We start from the raw sequence: 22,631 nt of genomic DNA on the forward strand, positions 1-22,631 counted from the left end.
TGTCTGTCGACCTTCAAGACAGCATTGTTTCGAGGCATAGATCTTAGGAAGGTTACACAAACATTCCAGCTGCTTTAACGGTCCCAGTAAGCACAGTGGCCTCCATCATTTGTAAATGGAAGCGGTGATGTCACAGTTCGTCCTCGCTACTAGACTGCTGTTCGGTACCTTCTTTTTGTTACTAAATATTTCCTCAAATTGCCATTTCACTTTGTCTGCTTTTGGGGTCCAGATTCATTTTGACACATCGTGACAAATTAGGCCAAAATAGAAAAGCGGCAAGACGGAAGCAACTCCTAGGCAAACGACACATAATGACAGAATGCCTGAAATTTTCCTAAAGGCACCTGAAACTCTCTCAGACCAGGAAATAAATTTTCTGTTTTGATTAGGCAAAGATTGAACAGCACACAGACATCATGTTTGGAGGGAAAGCAGGCACTGCTCATCACCTGGCCAATGCCATCCGTACAGTGAAGCATGGGGTGCCTGCATCATACTGTGAGGATGTTTTTTTAGCGGTAGGAGCTAGTCAGGATTGTGGGAAAGATGAATCCAGCAATGTACAGAGATATCCTGGATCAAAACCTGTTGCAGAGTGTTCAGGACTTCAGACTGGGGCAAAGGTTTTGAATCTTAGACTAGTTCCCTGATTTATAGAAGTAGCTCATCGTAAAAGCTTTAGACATAGACTTAAAAACACATCTTGGGAATGAGGTGTTCCTCAATGAGCTGAATTTCGTACAGATTTCCACAGAACTGCTTCTCCTCTAATTAATCCAAAGTTTTGGTAGATGAGTGTATTAGATCGCTGGCGCTCCCTCTTACCCGGTGACAATCTCCACCAGACAGCACCTCCTGGATGAAAACTGCTGGGCCATCAGGACGGTTGGAGCCACCTCCCAGGGTGATGCCCATACTGCTCGATCGAGTCACAGAAATGAGTTGAATCACTCCTTCACCTGGATGACTGAGAACATGAACACCACAGCATTTCAAAGTTAAAAAGGAGGTATGTTTTTGTCATCAGGGAGGGAAGTGTTGCATTACGAACTCATCTGACCTGAGTGAGCGCAGGATAGGTCCACTGTTGTACATGTTCTGAGAGCCAGCTGGGCTTAACAACAAAGGACTCTGGGAACGAGATGAGGAACCAGATGATGTGCTTTCCAGGTAGCGACCTCCTTGGGAGTTGCGATAAAGGACAAAGGGTAATAAGTACAATACTTCAGTAATAGGTGCAATAAAAGGCTCAGATGTTTTAATTTCATATTATTGACTCAACATTTTCACCACTGTGCACTTAAAAAAAAAAAACTTTTTTTAAGATTTGAGCAAAACAAAAAAACACTGTTAAATAAAACACTTGCAATAGGCCTACATGTGATTCAGGATCTAATAATATATTATGAAAAAATGTCACATTCTTCATTATATTCTTGACATATTTCATTAAAAGTATTCCCCAAGTTTCTCTTGTGAAAGATGCAGAACAGGACGAAACGCAGCACAGAATGCAAGTATTAATATGTTTAATTTATTTCCCGTAGCCTACTTAAAATCAAACAAACAGAAATTGTAAAGAAAAGGCCAGATTGCATAAGCAAGCAAACAGCAATAATCACAAAGTGATTTCTCAATTGTGTTATGTAACAAAAAACATTCATTGCCTGTATTAGCATCCACCATTCACACAGTACTAGGTAATATAATTACAACGTTCCATCATACTGGCAGATGTGCGCTGACAGGCCCTGTGAGGGTTTAACTTCCTTAGGGTGACATGGCTCAGTGGTAGAGTGGTCATCTCCCAACCTGAAGGTTGTGGGTTCAATCCTCAACCTTGACCATGTACCGGAGCAAGATACCAAACCCCAATTTGCTCCCAGTGGACCTTGCATGGCAGCAGCCTCCCAATAGTGTATGAATGTATGTGTATACACTATATGGGTGAATGTGAGCACTTTGGGCACCCAATGGTGTAGATAAAAGTGCTATGTCAGTGCACTCTGTTCACCATGAGATGCTCTGTGAGTCAGATTACCCATTCTTCCGCATGGTGAAGCCATGACCCACCCTCTTTTGCCTCTAATTGGCTGGTACCGGTACTTGCTGCCTTCGCTAATAAGATTGGTTGACTTTTGGCATGAAGACCGATAAGCCAATCAGAAGCAGAAAATAGGGCGGGTCAAGCCGAGGAGAATATTACTAATACAACAGGTTCCAGTGCCCCAGTTGACTGACAGGTCATTTCATTGGATTTGCGAGAAAAGCACATTTGGGACATGTCTTTCAAGTGAGTGGTATGGATCCAGAGAACATATGTTCAGTGAAGACATAGATCTAATTGTTTTAAATACAGTGGTCCCTCGCTACTTTGTGGTTCACTTATTGTGGATTCATTATATCACAGATTTGTATTTGGGTCAGACTCGATTATTTATTAATGATTATTTATTTAAATGGCAAGGATATAGCCTGACCTGGCTTCCGGCCTTCATACGATGTCAGCATACGGGGGTCGCCAGTCACTAATTGATAGACCTCCCGTAATTATTGACTCTGGAGAGTTGCGAGGACTCGGATTTGTCAGAAAACGCTACGTTTATTTTATTTTATTTAAAAAATATAAATAAAAAATCTGAGAGAGAGCTCAGTATTGTTCATTCTGTAATTTTACCAATTCGACATGTCATCATCATTGCTCTCTCTCTCTTTTTTATTTTATTTTTTATTTATTTTTATTTTGTATGTGTGTGTGTGTGTGTGTGTGCGTGCGTGTGAGTGTGCACTCATTAATTAACCTAAAAGCTATTAAAAATCCCATACCGTTCACCTAAACCGAATACTTCAGAATCCAGCTAGTTGTGAGGTTGTCAGGAGAACCGAGGAAGGATCAAAGAAAAGAAAAGAAAGTGAAATCCAGCAGCGACCAGACATCACCTACTACCCACCGGGTTACCAACCAGAATCTTTAACCAACCCCCAAAACATCTAAATTCCAACAAATTAGGGAGACCTCAAGAGACCAAAGGAAAGACTGAGGAAAGGAAGGAAGGATAGATGAAGCAGAGTGAGATCCACAGACATCAGCTTCCACCGATTCAATGACCAGAGGAAGAAGCAGATTGTGTTTGAATTTCGATAGATGCTGGTGTGGTGGATCTGGCATGCATGAAAACCTCCACCAAAGAGGAGAGCCGTCGACCCCGGCCAGGAAAGAGCCAGCACAACCCCCCAGGGTCTCCCAGGCCACGGCAGCGCCAAGGCACAACCCCCGGGCCCCGCAGGGGCCACCGGCCGGAGAGCAAACCCAGGAGCCAGGCTCACCAGGCACCCCACCGGCCTACAGCCCCAACTCCCCCCACGACCCCCCGCCACCCAACCACACCCGCCACCCACCACAACCCAGCCCAGCCGCCCCCAGGCCCCCAAACCCCCAGAACCGTCCACGACCACACCCCACCAACCGCCAGCCCCCCAAACCCCGGAAACCCCCTGTACCCAGGCATCGGTGCCAGAGAGGGGCCGGACAGCGGAGCAGCGAGGGCACCCGCGGCCACCCCACCTCCAGCCGCGTGGTGGGATGGAACACTGGGGGAGGAAGGGGAGATGGGAGCACCGGGAGACGAGCGGCACCCCCGAACCCCAGGCCCAGCGGGGAAAGGCCCCGGTCGTCACGCCAGCGTACTTAGTGAAAGCTAACCCTGTAACTCTACCCCTACACCGTGGATGTGACCCCACCCAGTGTATATACAAGTGTGTGTGTGTGGTGCATTAAAATTGGGAGCAGGTGAAATGGAGCAGAGGGAAATGATATCCCCCCACTCCGATCCACCTGCCTCCCAGACGTGTCAGTGAGTGTATGTGGTGCATTAAAAAAAAATAGGGGGGGAGTGGTGGCGCGACGGGGATACAGATGGGGGACCGCAGCACTGCTTAATACTGCGGTCTGCCCCAACCGGAGGTTTTGTTTGCACCTGTACTCGCCATCCTGTTCCCTTGTGTCATCCAATCATCTCCCCCAGCCACTTGGGTCTTGTCCAGGTGTCTCTCGTCAGTTGGCTTATATTTAGTTTCCTGGTTTTGTTCAGTCTTTGTTGGATCATTGTCGCTGTCACCACTCTTGTGTTTTGTTTGATTTTTGGTCTTTTCAGAACTTTGTTGGTTTTGTTTATTTAGAGTTTTACCCAGTACTCCTGTTAGTGTTTTTGTTAAATAAATTGTGTTCAGTAGTACATGCATCCCTGCTGTGGTTCTCCTGCCTCCCTGCATTTGGGTCCTCCACCCCATCGTGACAAATTTTTTTGAATTTTAAAATGTAAAAACCAAAAGGTCAAGTAAGAAATTATAGATCGTTGATCTGCCCTTCAACAGCCACATTATCCCTCTATATGGAATTTGCACAGGCATCCAGTTCAAAACAATGCGACATAGGCAAAGGTCACCAAATGACTTAAGACAGGCCCAAAATACTTCACTAGTAAGATTATAAACCCAGAATCACAAATCAACTGACTCAGGATATGGGGAAGCATCATTTTGATGTTATGATGCAAAGCCCAAATCTCATATCTCCACCTGCTGCATTGCAAACACAGCACTGCTCTTTAGCCTGTTTGAGCAAATATGTACCGGCTGGCTGCCTCTTTTACCAAGGAAACAGATGTTGGCAATTGTGTAACGGACAACTGCACTTGTCCTAAACCATTCTTAAAGCTTGACTGAGTCCATTTATCCTTTGGGCTCAGAACTTTTACAAAACACAAGCTTTTTTTTTTCTGTAGTATGGTCTTCTCGCAGAAAGTTTCTCTCACATGCAATGATTTTATGAGCATAAGATCATAAATGAGTTAAGTATGAGCTGCATTATAGAAACAAAGCAGAACAGAGCTTTTCCTACCTTGCTGTATTGGAGAGTTGCGTGTTGATCCTGTGCTACCATTCGAGCCATATTTCTCCAACAGCTCCGCAAATTCTTTCCTTTCCAGAGGTACAATGTGGGAAACGAGGTGACATCAGTCATCAACATGAAATAAACAGTACATTTAAAAGTCACTATTTAAGGTGCATTGTGGAGTTTAAAATGTTTAATTTAAAGATTTTTCTACATCATGCATGCTACACCAATGGCCAGTTGAGTACAAAGAGCCCTGACTTTTTAACTGTGACTGCCTATCATCTTGTATCTTCCCTTCAGTTTTCTTGCAGTGGTGCAAGTCTGCAGTTACGCTTTGGGCCAGAGGTGGCAGTTGCGGGCAAAAAAGCGGCAACTTTAAATGTTAAACACAGTGAATATTGCTATCATCTGCTCAGATTTAGCACTGATATAAAATGGTGCCACATCGGTTAGGTTGTGATGCAAGAGTAGAATGACCAAACGTCCTCTTTTGCCTGGACATATCCTGGGCGGGGGGTGGAGGTTGGGGCGGGGGTGTTTGTGTGTGTGTTTTTTTACATAAATTCCTGGAATTTTCTGGTTTTCATTGTAGGGCAAATGGGAGACGGAATGCACTATGTAGTTTCCGCGACCGCAGATTGCTCCCAAGTTGATCGCAAGGAAGGTAGGTGAAAAAAGGTGGGGCTTGTGTGTATGTGTTGTTGTTGCTGTATTTATTTATTTTAAGAAAAAAAGTAGGTCAGCTTTTTACGTACCTCACTTCCTGAGCAATCATATAAGGTCCTAAGCTTGTCAGCGGCCCAGCGATTTAACTCACTGGTAGCATTCAGCGCTTGCAAACCGGAAACGTGGTCACAGAGTGGGTTTGATTTAGAATTTCATTTTATTCAAATATTTTTCAAAAGCTCTCATACCAAACAAAGTATTAAATGCTTTGCATTGTTTTGAGAGTTTAAGGAAACTTAGACATAATTCCCTTTACTCTGCCAATGTACATTTTCTCCCCATATCCATACTTTGGCTGTAGGGTGTTTAACTCACAGTTTAACACATGAGGCTCATCTTCTGAAGAGAGCAGCCTGAGGCTAAACTCTCTCCTTTACTTTGGTCAGCTGTCATTCCCGAGCAGCACAAAGCTAAGGAGGGGAACTGGAGCCGACTTCACTACTTACACCCATGCTTTATGCAAGAGTATATCGTCAGGCAAGAATTTAATGTTAGTGTCTCAACCCATTGAAGGCAACATGTTTTTCCTAACGAGGGACTTTTTTGTTGTACCCTGCTTCATTTATCCAAGAAAGGCTTCTCATACGACTAAATCTCGACTCTTTTCCTGCTTTCTTTGACTCTGTCACATAACCATGATTAACGTATTTCTGATACATTGACTGGAAAAGCTAAAGTGTAAATCCTTCACTCTGTCAGAACCTCTTTTCTGAGGATTACATGGACTGGCAAGACATAGCAAACTATTTAGGAAATTTCTGGGCAGGCGCACTGAGGTACCAGAAAGAAGCTTCACATATTCAAATATGCAAATCCCTGATTTTTCAACTCACAGTTAAGGATCATATGGGTTTGAAGAAGACAAAGGCCCGGATATCGAACAGTCGTGCAATTTTTTCACCTGAACTTGTTGCTAATGCCAGTTCAGGAGACAATGAGGCATATTTCATGCCACACCAGTCAGGTGACTAGTGCTGATGTCTGTGTTAATGTAGATGCATTGCAATTGCACTGTCCTCTCTAGGTGGACTTCATGCATTACCTTTTCATACATGATTAAGTTTAAAGTGTGCAATTCCTACATTTAGTTGAAATTAACTTTCCCATTTAAATATTAAGATGTCAATCAATATGAAGAACCAAAAAATGCATGCAAATTATGTGGAACTACATGGAGAGCTATTTACTTTGCCTCTTCATCTCTGGCGATAAGAAGTCGCATGTGATTGGTTGCTGATGCTGCTCTCAAGATGTCCACAGCTCTGATGAAAATAACACAATACTGTAAAGTGTAAAAAATAATACTGTATAAAGGAGAGAAGTCAGATTTTACTGCATTACCTGTCACTTGTGACACCGATTAGACTCTCCCCATTAACCTCCAAGATTTGATCTCCTGGAAACAGATTTCCTGTTAGAAGTAAAATAAATACATGTTGTTAATTACTGTCCTACTGTTGGAGCATCAGCAACAGTAATATTTTTATTATTTATCAGTGTGCACAGATATAAATAGGAATGTTATGTGTATTGGGAGATGTGGCCGAGAGATTAAAACACAGCCTCTCTTTAGGGACCTGTGTTCAATTCACCAAGCAACATAGACATGGGGAAAAAGACAGCACATTGTCAGTCTGCCAATTGTGGTCAAAACATACTGTAAGATTATTGTGACTCTGTTGGGGCCTCTTTTATTTATATTATTTACTCTCACGAGAGAAAATCCCAAAATACTTGAACTGCCATTCCAGATCGAGTCAGACGGACAAACAGTCCACTGTTACCACTTACAATCCATGCTGTAAACTTTGACTTCAGCTGGAAGGAGCCCTCCAGGGCACATGTTGTAACATATTAGCAAATTGTGCTTTTCTGCTCATGCATAATCATGCAGGGGAGGGTAAACCAGGAGATTCGTGCTGGAAGTGTGGGAGAGATTTGCATGTGATTAAAGCCTTTTTATTTTGTTAGGGGTGAAGAAGTTCAAGTTATACCAATACCAGATATAAAATATCATACAGTTAGTGGAAAATATAGTACAAAATTGAATACTAAAAAAGGAGTCAGGCTGATAAAAATCCATTCATGCCATTGTCTACATTACTTCTCGTTATTAGGATCATCCATGAGCTGATTTTGGAAAAGAGATGGGGTATTTTACACCGTGGACTGGTCACCAGTCAAGCAAATATTCCAACCAAGAGAATGGGAAGCTTTGTTTTTGCAGTGTGCTATGCATGAAACTTGAACTGAGATTCGAAGCCAGTGCCTCACAACTGTAAGGCAGATATCCTAACCAGTACATCACTGCTCCCAGATAATAGGCTTTATTTTCATGACTAGTGCAAATCTGTAGGTCGGCAAGCTGTGTAAATCAGCATGGAGGCAAGTAACACCAAAATGTGTGGAGCAGCCACAGTCGTGGGCAAGCAGTTAAGGTTGTTGCTTGCCCCTGTGCGGACCCTGGTTCAAGACTATCCACGTGGCTGTCCTTGAGCAAGACACCGATACCCCAAACTGCTCCCTGTACGATGAAGCAGCTCCACTGCTGCACTGTGTGTTTGCTGTTATGGGTCAAATTCAGAGGTCAGATTTCATGTACATGACAAAAACAAAAGGATAATTTCTTTCATTTTTCATCTTGGTATTTTCACAGACACGCGCATCCTGGCACACTTAAAAAAGGACAGATTGCACCATTATGGACATGATCACAGCGACTTAATTTGTCGTCAACCAAAGTTGCTTATTTCCTTTCAATCTTTCAATGTACTGATAATCCTTGACGTGTCAGAAGAAACTGCTTTGCTTGAGTCCAGGAAGGCAAAGCGCATATGAGATTTTTATAAGGAACTGCATGCATATAATGCGAAGTTGGTGTGGGAGACCTCAGATCTGTACTGTGAAGTGGGCACCGCCTTCAACTCTAATCCTTCGTGTGGTGGGTGCATGGCAAAGGAAATGCCTTTGCTATGCTGGAACACAAAGCATAGACTAAATTCACAAACAGGTGAAACAAGGCTTCTATAGAAATGGAGTCTAATGTGCCAATTTAAATAAAAATGACATTTTCAGTGCCATGCTAACCCCTATTAAATGACAACAGAACAGTGGAATTGTCTAGAAGTAGAAATGCAGTGTTTGTTCAGACATTACTTGTCACAACATGACAAAAATCTAGTGTTATGTATCCAATTCGCTGTAGAATTTTTGGCATCAAAATTGAAGAAAGAGTGAACATTAAAAATAGGTGACATTTAAACATGATCAAATTAAAATTGTGACCCATGTTTTGCGCACATTAATCCCAAGGTTTTACCGCAGTTCAATACACTAACAGTTTTATTTCAGCTGAAACACTGCCTTTATTTTTGGAGTGCAATGTTCTCATGTCATGGTTTAAAGCTGTTTACATGTATTGACTCCCAAATTTCTTTCTTCACACTCTGAGTTTTCACAACAACAAAAACAAATTAACTTATGTATCACACATAATCCATCTATGCATCCATCCATTTTCCACTGCTTACTCAAGGTCAGGTCACTGGGGGCAGCATCTTAAGAAGAGAATCCCAGACTTCCTTATCCTAAGCCATTTTGTGCTGCTCGTCTGCGGTGCCATCCTAACCTGGTGCCTTAGCCACCTAATATGGCTCCTCAGAGCAGAGGATCAGCGGATCAAGTCAGAGCCCCTCCTGGGTGATTAGGCGTAGGGCAAGCCCTGACACCTTGCTGTGGACACTCATTTCAGCCGCTTGGATCTTATTATTTTGGTTCCAATTTACAGATCATGACCAAATGTGAGGGTAGGTAAGCAGAACGACCCCGAAATCAGCTCCTTTTTCCCAACAGATCGAAGCAGAGTCTGTATAACTGCAGACATCTGTAAATTTCCTCCTCCATTCTTCCCTGACTTGTGAATAAGACTCTTTCACGTGGGGAAGGATCTCATCTCAAACCTGGAGAGGGCACTCCACCCTATTCTGACTGTGAACCATGGCTACAGATTTGGAGGTTGTGATTTTATTCCCAATTGCTTCACATTCAGCTATGAACCACTACAGTAGATCACGGCTTGCAGAAGCCAACAGAGGCCAAAAAACAGATAATAATAATGAGGTCACCAAAACATATGCTTTCAATACCTCAGCTGTGCCTACAAATTCTTTGCAAAAAGATCATGAACGGAATCCTTAACAAAGGGCCCCCTTGGCAGGAAACAAATTATGGAGGTAAATATGGTGCAAAACTAACTTGTAAAAAAAATGTGTACCTGTAGAAAAAAGTCTAAATTTGTATCTGTAAAAACAAATTTGTACCTGTAAAAGTCATGATTTGTACCTGTACAAATTTTTTTTTGGATCTGTACAAAAAGTGTAAATTTGTATCTGTAAAAGTTGTGATTTGTACCTGTAGAAATGACAACTTGTAGTCAAAGAAGTCGCCACTAGGAGTCACAAGTGGTTTTTCTGCTGCTGTCCAGTCACGTGAGTTTTGCACCATATATCTCGCTACAAAAGGTGCAAAACTGATTCGTACTTGTAGACAACAACATACTTGTGACAACAACATGAGATGAGCTAGCTAGCTAGCTCATCTCATGTTGTTGTCACGAAAACTGAACACATTGAAGTCACGATTTTTATTTCAAGATTTGAAGCCTACCAGTGTAAACATACGATCAATAGCTTGTACCTGTAAAAAAAATAATAATCTAAAAAAAATACCTCATAAACTGCTGCTTAGTGCTTAGATGTGAAAATTACTATAGAGCAACAGAACCCTATTGAATGTTGTACAAGATAACCTAAACCTATAACCAAAAGACAGTACTCAGCTACTTGTATTTGACTAATGTAATATTTAAGCATCTGTACTCTTACTATCATAATAAAATGAAAACAAAACGTTTTTACTGCGAGTGGATCTTTAAGACGCTACAGGTTTTTTAACCTCAACCCTTTATCCTCTGTATTTAATCATTTTATTTTAAATATTACAATTTCTTGATAAATGTCAGTATTTTTGTAATGTATGCTTTGCAAACAGTTAAAATAAAAGGCTCTTACACTCTTAGTTTACTCATCACTCACAGTACTCAAATATTTGTGCAAGTATTTTTTCTGCGCTTTTAAATTCTACTTGAGTTAAATTTTCCAATGTAACATTACTCTTATTTAAATATTGCCTATTCTGCTTTTGAAATGCTAGTCTATCTGTATCACTAAGATGTGAGCAGTGTCACTGTCACCTAGCTTGTTTAACAAAAGTAACTAGGTTAAATGTTAGTTTATTTTTAATTAAATGAGAATCGCATAAGTTTCAAAATCTTGCTCAAAAGGTGGAGACAACTGCTGGAGACACTGCTGAAGCATCAGTGAAAAGGATGACCCACTCCATCAGCAAGCAGCCAAGAGACAGGAGATGACACCTGGGGGTATTCCATCAAACCGGATTATGGAAAATTATTTTGCAGATCTTCTGTTAATGTGAATGTAGCAGGCGGTGGTCCCCTCCCCCACCTGTGGCAGTGGTCTTAGTCTTTTTTTCTGGTGGCTACAATAATGGGCAACATATATTTACAGCTCAACACCTATTTAGTCTTATTTTTTTATATATATTGTTATAGGCCACTTGCCGACTTGTTGCCATGATCACTTTTGGCTACTGTTGAGATGTAACAGTGAAGAATGAATATGTAGGTCAATTCGAAGTGCTTTACATTAAATTAATAACACAATTAATGTGAAATACACATCTAACATGAAACAATTATAGCTTATATATTTAGTCTGTCGTTTTTTGTTTTTTTTTTGCCAATGATATTTCCCTCGTCTTATTGACAGCAGCACTATTGCCTTTTTTTTGGTGAGTCTTGAATTTCTCATACAACTCCATCAATAACTTTTGTTCTGTTTGTGAGAAGAATACTGTTCTCGTCTTGGGTGGATGCAGAAACGGCTCTTCTGGACATCAAATAAAACATTTCAAATGATGCACAATCTTGTTTATTGAATGATACATGTTGTTATTTGATCTGACTATATCAAATAACTTTCAATATGGATTAAATTGTACTCCTGCAACATTTCAAACTCAAAATTGGAAGACATTTAGAAAGCATAATTTCTTCACTTTCCCAAAGGTGTTTGCAGTGAAATTCTCTCAGAACAGTAACCAATGTATCAAGGATTCTCATTTTTTGGACTTCACAGCCACTTTGAAGCAGGTTTGATGTCACACCATGTGCCACCGTCTAGAGATGGATCAAGAAGTAGCTTTGATTGACTGCATGCTGGCATCTGTGCGAACAGAATGGTGGGTCAGCATATTCATACAATAAAAAATAATCATATCTTCCTAGCTGGGTCATTATCAAAACACAGCCACTGACATTATACGTAATCAGTTAAATGTTTAGCTTTATCTTGTTAGCCAGAAAAAAATGAAGATTTTGTCACATCTTAATATCAGAAATAGTGGTAATACTGATAGACACAGACATTGTTTATAAACATTCCCATTTGCATTATTTTTATTTGGCTTCAGTGTTGAAAGCAAATGTGTATGTTTAAAAGTGTAAGAGCCTTTTTTATTTTAACTGTTTGCAAAGCATACATTTCAAAATACTGACATTTATCAATAAATTGTAATATTTAAAATAAAATGATTAAATACAGAGGATAAAGGGTTGAGGTTAAAATACCTGTAGCGTCTTAAACATCCACTCGCAGTAAAAACATTTTGTTTTCATTTTATTATGATAGTAAGAGTACAGATGCTTGAATATAATGTTAGTCAAATACAAGTAGCTGAGTACTGTCCACTTTTAGTTATAGGTTTAGGTTATCTTGTAAAACATTCAATAGGGTTCTGTAGCTCTAGTAATTTTCACATCTAAGCACTAAGCAGCAGTTTATGAGGTATTTTTTTTATATATATATATATTTTTTTTTTACAGGTACAAGCTATTGATCGTATGTTTACACTGGTAGGCTTCAAATCTTGAAATACAAATCGTGACTTCAATGTGTTCAGTTTTCGTGACAACAACATGAGATGAGCTAGCTAGCTAGCACCGGATTACGAGCTATGTTCGTACAATAAATCTTACCTTCATACTAAAACTTCTTTCTTTCTGCCCACTTGGAGTGCTCTGCATGTCAACCAACGTTTAAGCTGTTCCACACGGTGTTTGTATATTGAACCATGTTGAAATGTTCACGCCTGGGACGTCCTCTTCTCCCAAAATGACGCGTAAACTAGTGTGGCTACTCTGTTTGGTCGGAATTGCGGATTTGTGCATGGGCGTCATTTGAGTTCAACCCACTGTCGTTCGCTCAACCAATGAGGTTGAGCTTTAGCCCGCCCAAATCATCCAGAGCCCGCCCTCTTCTTCTACGAGTACAAATCACAGCGCTCTACAAGTACGAATCAGTTTTGCACCTTTTGTAGCGAGATATACGGTGCAAAACTCACGTGACTGGACAGCAGCTGAAAAACCACTTGTGACTCCTAGTGGCGACTTCTTTGACTACAAGTTGTCATTTCAACAGGTACAAATCACAACTTTTACAGATACAAATTTACACTTTTTGTACAGATACAAAAAAAAATTTGTACAGGTACAAATCATGACTTCTACAGGTACAAATTTGTTTTTACAGAAACAAATTTGTTTTACACATACAAATATTTTTTTACAGGTAAAAAAAATTTTTACAGATACAATTTTTTTTGTTACAGGCACACATTTTTTTTACAGGTACAAATCACGACTTTTACAGATACAAATTTAGACTTTTTTCTACAGGTACAAAAAAAAATTACAAGTTAGTTTTGCACCATATTTACCCCCATAACAAATCCTTCTTACTGCCAGCAATGTGGACCAAATTCAGACAAACCTTCGTACAGGACCGAGCAGCCCATGTTACGTGGTCCATGACCCCAACCTTCTTGAGCAGCACCCACAAGACCCTCTGAGGGACACATTCTCCAGAAAGCACACGTAGACTAGTTGGGTGAACTCATGCGCTCAATAAGGGCTAGCCCACTGTTCCATGGCCAGGATTAAAACCATACTGCTGCTCCTGGATCTGATATTCAACTTCCCGATCGACCCATAGATAAAGTTCCTCAAAGCCAAAGTTATTCTGCATAGTCTCGTCTAATGCCTCCTGTGATATGACCCCCTCTTCTCCTTGACAAAATACCTCACAATTACAGTCCACGCACAGGTTTGAGGATTATCACCTAAACAGGCACTGATAATTTACAAGTACAGGCCTGTTTTACTGCCTAAAATACAGTCTCAAATGATTATTTATTTAGGCTTCCCAACGCCATTATTATGAAAACAATACATTTTAATAATGTATAGCATAGGGTTTTGCAAAACATTCTGTACGATTGTGGAAATGTCTGTATTTTTATGCAGACACAAAAGTAATTTGTGCACACTATTTAAGACCAACACATCCAAATCCAGTCATCATAGACATAAATGGTAATGTTATAAATACTTGCCATTGATCCTAAATGGCAGGACACTAACAAAAATAAAAGCAATAGATTTGTCAAAATCTCACTTATTATTCTTCTATTTTGTAAACTACTGCACCTGCAACTCGATTTCTAATGATAAAGAATATATATATATATATACATTTTAACAGAAGTAGTAGTCTTGGTATCCCAGTAATTAAAAAACAACAACTCATGAAATGAACAGAAATACACTTAAAGTCACTTACCATCACTTGAAGCAAGGCCACCAGGTAAAATCCTTTTAACGTAAACTCCAAACTCCTCTCCAGTTAGCTCCTTCACTCCTCCAATCACTTTAATTCCTAATGAGAAGAAATGCAGATAAATTGAAATGTGCCGATTTATTATGAGCAGAACCAGACATCAAGCTTTTTAGCTCTGCCTTGAGATAACTAGGAAGTAGATGGATCACCAATGTTATGTTCCGTATTTTGTAAGAGTTAGTTGTTAGTGGAAGAGGAAAACAAACATTACTGAGTTCGACAGACTAAATTGATTACTCCTATAATTGAAGAAACCCACATGTTTTATTTTACTTTATTTGACTGGGAGCCAGTGTACATCTATTAGGGCTGGACTAACATGATCTGATTGGAAAATGCACAGTTGATCATACAAACACTGTTCAGAGAACAAAACCAACAAATCGTTAATTTCACTCAAAAATCTAAATCTTATTCAATGTCTATTTACTTTCAGTAAAACTTATGCTCTTGCAACTTGCTGTACAATGATACAGTAAGTTCTTATATAGGAATATATGTAGGAATATAGGATAACAATCTCTGCAGCCCCGATGACCCTTTATGAATAAGTTGTAAACGCCCTATGCATTATTCTGATGAAAAAGAAGCAGTAAAATGACCAAAATGATGTAAAACTCAGCCAATATATTGGTCAATATAAGCAGATATCATCCACCATTTTGGAGGCAACAGAGAATGTAAACAAAGCCGTACTGTAAGGGCTGCGTATTGTCGAGGTTGTTTTTGAGTGAATAACATGTTAAAATACAAGATTCGTGTGAGTTCTTACAAACTGAACCGCAAAGCCCGGGACCGATACCTTGCAAAAATGCAAGTTATAAAGGTTTGAATCCCTATGAAATTCCCAATAGGGAATGGATATTTTCGCGTATCTTGTGTCCGGTGTAAGTGCCTAGACCTTAGAACAGTTTAAAAATGATAACTCTCTTGCCTCACATGTGCAGTTTACAAACAGGTGGTTGCAGGACCTGCAGATGGTGAACCCGGTGAACACCGTCATTCGGACGGAGGTACATGCTGCTGTGTTTGCTTTTGTACTGTTTTGTTTGTTTTATAAATCCACTTAAGCTACATTAACTAACATATTATTATAATTATTAAATTATTAACATATAAATTAATTCCCATATTATTTATTAAATCAAATTATGTAAATACAATTTATACATTGCTTTATCTTGCGTAAATTGTAAATATAATAACGTACGGAATGTACGGAGCACACTCTTGCCAGGAACAGAATGTTGTCAAAGGTGATTTTTTTTTCTTCTTACGGCCGGCAACCAAACCATTATCGTCGCTTTGAAATCTCAGAAACGTGGGTTCCCTCAGTCTTCCGCCAAACAGTAAACCTGTTTTGTTTAGGTTTTTTTTTTTACCTTTGCAATTGTGGGAGGTATTGCTGCACCCCCTAACACAGCAAGAGTTCGCCATATTTCACTATTTCAGCCAGATACATGACAATAAATCGGTGACATCATGACAGAGTACGTTTTGCCTTGTAAACAATAGCCACGTTGGATCCAAAATGACGAATAAGACAGTACATGTTTTCAGTGGGGCAAGAGAGTTGAGGATGCTGGTAAGTTCAGTGTTGTACTGGGCTGCAAGTGAGTCGGGCTCAAAGGGGTAATTTGGAATTATGATTTGGTAGATGTTGGAGCAGAGAGTTTCAACATCAATGTGCTTTATGTTCCGGAAGGAGATTATGTGGGGAAACTTAATGGCAGATAAACATAGGGTGATGTTAAACGTGAGGAGAGAGTGGTCAGGGAAATATTTGTAGAGGGCGCTATTGGGCCAATTATTGAAAACTGCACAAGAAATCTGTAAAATTCATGACAGTTTCATGAGTGTTCACCCATGTTTAGACCCGCAAATAACAGCATAATGTTTGTTTGTAAACAATTTCCGTGGCTGTCTGTGATTCGAACAACTGGTAATGTTTTGTTAATTTTGAAACGCAAAATTTGATGACCCGCCCAGTATGTTGAAAATTTACGTTTTTTTCCCTTGATGTTGTCCCAGATGTTGAGATGGTAAAGCTAAAGTCAATCGGGTTAAATGTCAAGGACAAGGTGGCAGAAGAATGATGTGGAAATGTGCAAAAATTGACTAAAATTGTACATTCAAATACTCATTCCTAACTTCCTGTTCATTTTCGGGTATGGCTGCTAAAGTTGTTCGGGGAGCCACAGGTGCCACCTAATTTTCATAGCTGTAGGTCAAACGTAGCGGAACAGGGGACAATTAAACGTGAAACATAACTAGAAGTCCCCCATTTTGATTTATTTTTAAATTTGTCACCATTTTTGGTGCCCTTCATAAAGGTCATATTTTTATCAGAATTTATCCAATCGTCTTCAAACATACCGTGTGAAAGATGAAAAGTTATCAAAAGCTTTTAATTTCGCTGCATGCTGTTGTCGTGACGATGCCTTGTTTGCCAAGAATAAAAAAAAAAAAGATTCTTTAAGGTCTAAACATGAGTGAAAATTGTCACTTAATGTCTCTATGAATTTTTAACGGTTGTATGTTTCAAATTAAGTTTAACCTCTATCTACGATAATTGGAAGGCATATTTAACACCCCAAGACCTACAAAAAAGTATTTTGTAGCCATATGCTAACCCTAACAGGAAGTCGCCCATTTTTAATCTATTAAGTGAATTTGCACCTTTTTTTTGCCCTTTTAAAAATGTCTCAGATCGTCTTCAAACCTTGGGTGTTTTATCTATGTTTAAGACACGTATTGAAAAGTTTGTATTCCATTGCACGATGTTGCAATGGCAATGTACTGTTTGCACAGAAAAATTATGCAGTTTTTGAGTGTAGAAACCTAGGTGACAGACACACACAATACCCCAATGTGCCAGTACCCCAACGTGCAAGTACCTTAACGTGGTTAGGGTTGCAAGGGCCCTTTACAGCTCTAGTCTCATATGTATTTATTTAATTCAGGGTTTAATATTTTTTTTATTACCACTAATTGTTAATGTTAATAAAGATCAATGGTATGCATGGTCAAAGAAAAGGTCGAGGGGCATCCAAATAACATTTTGCTTCAATCTGGTCAGAGGTGGTGGCCGTGGTTACAACACGCTCAACACACAAATTTTAGCATAGCTTGCTTTGCCTCTGTCCAGAAAAAAAGAAGAAGAAAAAAATAATTATATATATATATATATAACCAACACTTTCATGATTACACAATCATTGTCTTATCCGACTTTGTGCCATAAAATCATATAGGCTAGTGTAAAACTTGACACAATGTACTATCCAACCCTATCACTATGCCTCAATTGTCTCTCGTCCGAAAAGTCATGAGGCAACCTAGTTAATGCTAATTGCTTTATAAATAATTATAACATAATACCACATGGGGTTTTGAATGTTGTCTCCTGGGTATAAGGGAAGGTCATTTTGTGAAATCCACCATTTATAGAACTGCTGACAGAAGAGGATTTGTGGGGTGGGAGGAGTATGGCCGTAAAAGTCAACTCTCAGGGCAGTCTTTTCTTTTCCCCTTGGAGCAGCAGCACTCCTTTGGTTTATTTTCAAATATGAATTACAGTGAATTGCACATGCAATGAAGAATAAAGGATGCAACAGTAAATCGATTTTTTCTACTTTCTGGCATCGAAATGTGAAGTATTTGAGTGCCTCAAAGAAAATAAAGCTTGATCTCATTGCCCAAATAATGTATAGAATATATTGTCGTAGAAGTTGGTTAAATATTTACATAAATCAGCTGAGCCAAGCCACCCAAAAATAGATAATCGTGGATGAAAGCAGATACCATCTGCAAGAAAGCTAAAGGGCATTTGACAATGTGGAATTTTTACTTCTTAGAGCCTGTGACTGAACAGGCGCACGCGAGTGACCAAATAAATTTTTGCATCAGCAGTGTAATCTAAATTTGGGATAAGGTAAGAAGCTAAAAACAACAACAACAACAACTACAATTGAGGGCCAAATGTGACTAATAGCAAACGAGTGATGCCACTCTAATTTGTTGTAATGATTGATGATCCAGATGATGTTCTGGACCTCTACATGCTCAGTCAAAGGACCTGCAAGACCCAAAAGAACCCATCAATAATCTAACAAATCAAATGGAGCAAAGACACACATTATAAATGAAGAATAAATATTTTCATGAAATGGTTACAAAAAAAAAAAATTCTCTACATTATTCTATATTTTTTAATCCTAAAAATGTTGGTTTTACAAAATACAGAACGCCTCTATGGTGCTGACTTCAAAATCTATCCTGAAATTATGAATGTCAAATGTGCAGCAGTCTTATACTATCATTGTCAAGATGCTCAGCATGCCTAAAGCTCTCTTCATTTCATATGAAGACTCTCCCGATACACACACAAAAAACACCAAAGCCTTCCCTATTCTTGAAAGTCTCTTATTAAATCTTTACATCGTTTTCTGAGCTTAAGGCCAGCACTAGCCTGCTACCACAGACTAAATTGAAACATTAATTGGGTCTTAAGCAAAGGGGTGCATGTTAATTATCGCCAAAAATGAGGTTACATTATTCCTTATCTCAGTCCTCCAACCTTTATTATTCTTCTCTGAGGAAAACTGTTCCTTGTTCCCTGTTCAGCCTCAAAGCATTCTTCCCCCCCAACTAGCATCAGATAGGAGGAAAAACATTACCCGCCTAACGCATAAGTAGCTGGAGCATATATCAGCGATATGAATCCTATTTTGTTTTTCAAATCCTGTTCTCTATTTTTTATGTTTGGAAGACATTGTTGCCTCCCAAGGAATAGGTTGAACGGTCTATTTTCTTAAAGAGGTTATTAAACTGAAAATGATGACAGAGTGGGCACTGGACAGTTAGCACAGTTGCCTCACAGCAAGAAAGTCTACATATCCTTGGTGAAATGCTTCGTTTTACCAAGACAAATTATAAATTTAAAAAAATCCACCTTTAATAAAGCCTTCAACCTGTATATCACAACAATTGGGCATCTGAACAGGGGTGTGTACTTTTTTTTTTTAATCCCCCTATAGACTTTTTTTTAAATATCCAATGTATATGTGCATAACCACACATGGATGTGCTCAAATAAAGTTTTTGTTCTGCATCTGTGTCTTTGCCCTGTTGATCACACCGTAACAGGTGGAGAGGAAAAGATACACGCACGCTCACTCTCGCCTCTCCCAGCCCCCAACTCACTCATCCAACACAAATCTAACTGCAGCCATTTTAGATGTGTGTTTGACAGCCAGTAGGAGAAGAGGATAGTTAAGATGGCAGCACCCATGTCGACAGTGACTGCTTTGGCTCACGATATTTTTGCCAAACTAGGATCTAACAAAGCATCAAAATCAGTGGAATCCAGAACAAAACCTCAGTGGAACATTACTGACGCAATCAATGTATTTGTGTTGTCATCATATGGATCCAGTAGGTCAACAATTTGTGAATTCTCATATATATATATATATATACACACACACACAGTGCTCAGCATAAATGAGTACACCCCCTTTGAGAGAGAAAAGTAACATTCTAAACAATATCTCAATGAATACAAAAACAATTTCCAAAATGTTGGCAAGACCAAGTTTAATAATATACATCTGGTTAACTTATAACATGAAAGTAATGTTAATAATATAAATTAGATTTGTCACACCGCGGTGAGGTTGTCTTGTCATTTCCTGTTTTATTTTGAAAATTTGGACTCCTTTCGTTTCAGGTCACTTTCCCTTCCTCGTGTGGTGTCAATGTCAACCCTGATTGTGTCCACCTGTTTCCCATTACCCTCATGTGTTAAATGGTCTGCGTCTCCCCTGTCTTGTGCCTAAGTGTTTTTGTCAGAGCCACTCAAGCCAGTCACAGTCCTCAGCCTTGTTGTCCTGTCTCTTGTGTGAACTTTGGTTTGTAACTTTGCATAGCCACAGTATAGTTTTAGTTAAGGAGTGATATTGTTTTGTTTGTAGTTTAGACATCCTCCCTTTTGGAACGCCTTTAGTTTAACATTTAATAGCCTTTGTTTTTTCCCTCTTAACGAGGAGTTTTTTTGTTTAATAAATATCTGCCTTGGCCTCAAACTCCTATCTCTGCGTCTGAGTCCTAAATCTGCCACAGCATGTCAAGATTAGACATTTTTCAGTTTTACTCAAATAAGGGTAATGCAAAAATGAGTAAACCCCTCAACAAAAATTACTAAATCTAGTACTTTGTATGGCCTCCATGATTTTTAATCCCAGCACAGCTTCTAGGCATGAAATGAACAAGCTGGCAACATTTTGTTGCATCAATCTTTTTCCATTCTTCAAGAATGGCCTCTTTTAGAGACTGGATGCTGGATGGAGAGTGATGCTCAACTTTTCTTTTTCCAACATAAATGAACATTTCTTATGAACTTCAATGTTTATAGCAGACATGTAGACACAGTACATTCTATATACCTTCAATATATAAAAACAACAGCACTCAGCCTTCTGTATTCTTAACCCAGCTAAATTAAGTGGGTTAGGGCTTTACTACATAGGTGTTCAATTGGGTTCAGATCAGGAAACATACTTGGCCACTGGATCACTTTCACCTGGTTCTTCTTCAGAAATCCAACAGTGGCCTTAGATGTGCGCTTAGGATCATTATCATGTTGGAAAAGTGCACGACGACCAAGGGCACTGAGTGATGGCAGCATCTTTTCTTGCAGTATTGAGCAATACTGCTGTGAATTCATGATGCCATCAATGAAATTCAGCTCCCCAACACAAGCAGTACTCATGCAAACCCACATAAGGACACTGCCGCCACCATGTTTCACTGTATTCCTCACCTTTGCTATGCCATACAGTTTTGAAGCTCATCACTCCAGAGTACAGAGTTAATTATAATGATTTCATTTGGATTTAATATAATAAAATACTAATAATTACAAAAACAGTAATTATTAATAAATTATTTAAACAGGACATGACAGTTGTTGGGAAAAGAAGAAAGGACATAAAATTGGGAAAACATAAATCAACCACACAAACACATTGTAAATAAATGTAAATAATTAAAACAATGCAGACAGCCTTGGTTAACAGCTAGTGCTTGAGAATAAAAACAAATAGTATCAATAAAAAGTTTGAACAAAATACTATAAAAGAAAAACAAATTGTGGGTGGGACCAAGCAGCATGCGTATAGTGCAATGGGAGTGACGTACAGATAAAAACAACAGCACTCAGCCTTCTGTATTCTTAACCCAGCTAAGTTAAGTGGGTTAGGGCTTTACTACATGACCTACTTTGGCTCACTGGCAAGCATACTGATACTGACACAGGGATACCTCACGCTGTAGAGAAAATCCCTTTCAAAAGTACTACTTACATTATCAGACTTGCTCAACAGCCGGCTTGCATACATAGGGAAATGGAACTGATGTGTTCATTACTTCCCCCAGTAAAGTTATTTTGTTAGAAGCATTTGTTTAAAAGACTGATATATGATACAAAAAAACTTAGTAGAAATTTGAGAAGGAATTTGTTCTCATGTCACATTTCAACGGTTTCAGTAGGTTTTAAAATACAGTATTCCTAACCCATCTTGTAGTGAGGCATCTGTATGAAGTAATGTAGGCTACCACTGGCCAGACCAATTGTTCTTATATTTCAATTTGTTTTCCAGTGGTTATTACATGCATCACTGGCAATGAACAGAACCAGAGAGTACCTGATCTTACTGGCACGTTCCTGCTGGCATTTAGGCTTTTCTGCCTGAGTTTTGCGACCAGCTTGCCTGCTTTTAGTAGTGGGAGCAAAGCCCACAGTGAAAAACAAGCAAGCGGCAAAGACAATGCAAACATTTTCTCAACACCCAACATAAATTAAGTGCCACTACTACGTGCTAATGTAACCATATCCCCCCACACAAACACACTAAAAGTGAGCGCACATACAGTTGGGATTCCTTCGTATTATCCCTCATGATGGCAGCATTCAAAATGCACTTAGAAAATAGAAGATTATTATCGTCAGCTAACTCTCTAGCTGGTAACAGTGTTGGCTAAAGCCAACATTTCATATCTGCTTATCTTTTGGCTTTGACAGGGTATTACTTTGGCTACCACGGCAATTGGTGGAACAAACCATTTGTGCACGACCTCCGATTTTTTCAAGTCGCCATGAATGTGATGAAAGTTGAACTTGAGGTCAACAA

The 22,631-nt window shown here is 39.3% G+C and overlaps 1 protein-coding gene across 1 annotated transcript in view; it reads right to left on the reverse strand.

Moving 5' to 3' along the window:
* LOC147184663 (disks large homolog 1) overlaps positions 1–22,631 on the reverse strand; it is a 47,127-nt gene that overhangs the window by 19,363 nt on the left and 5,133 nt on the right. Inside the window, exons 3-8 of the mRNA XM_086085477.1 lie at positions 14,383–14,478; positions 6,968–7,037; positions 6,814–6,888; positions 4,904–4,983; positions 1,064–1,184; positions 829–970 (exon numbers count right to left, since the gene is read on the reverse strand). Of these exons, the coding sequence (XP_085941603.1) occupies positions 829–970; positions 1,064–1,184; positions 4,904–4,983; positions 6,814–6,888; positions 6,968–7,037; positions 14,383–14,478 (584 nt within the window). The remainder of the gene's footprint in view (positions 1–828; positions 971–1,063; positions 1,185–4,903; positions 4,984–6,813; positions 6,889–6,967; positions 7,038–14,382; positions 14,479–22,631) is intronic.

Source organism: Leptonotus elevatus, chromosome 1 (genome assembly GCF_054856555.1).
Source record: "Leptonotus elevatus isolate MCC_2025b chromosome 1, RoL_Lele_1.0, whole genome shotgun sequence".
Classification (NCBI taxonomy): Eukaryota; Metazoa; Chordata; class Actinopteri; order Syngnathiformes; family Syngnathidae; genus Leptonotus; species Leptonotus elevatus.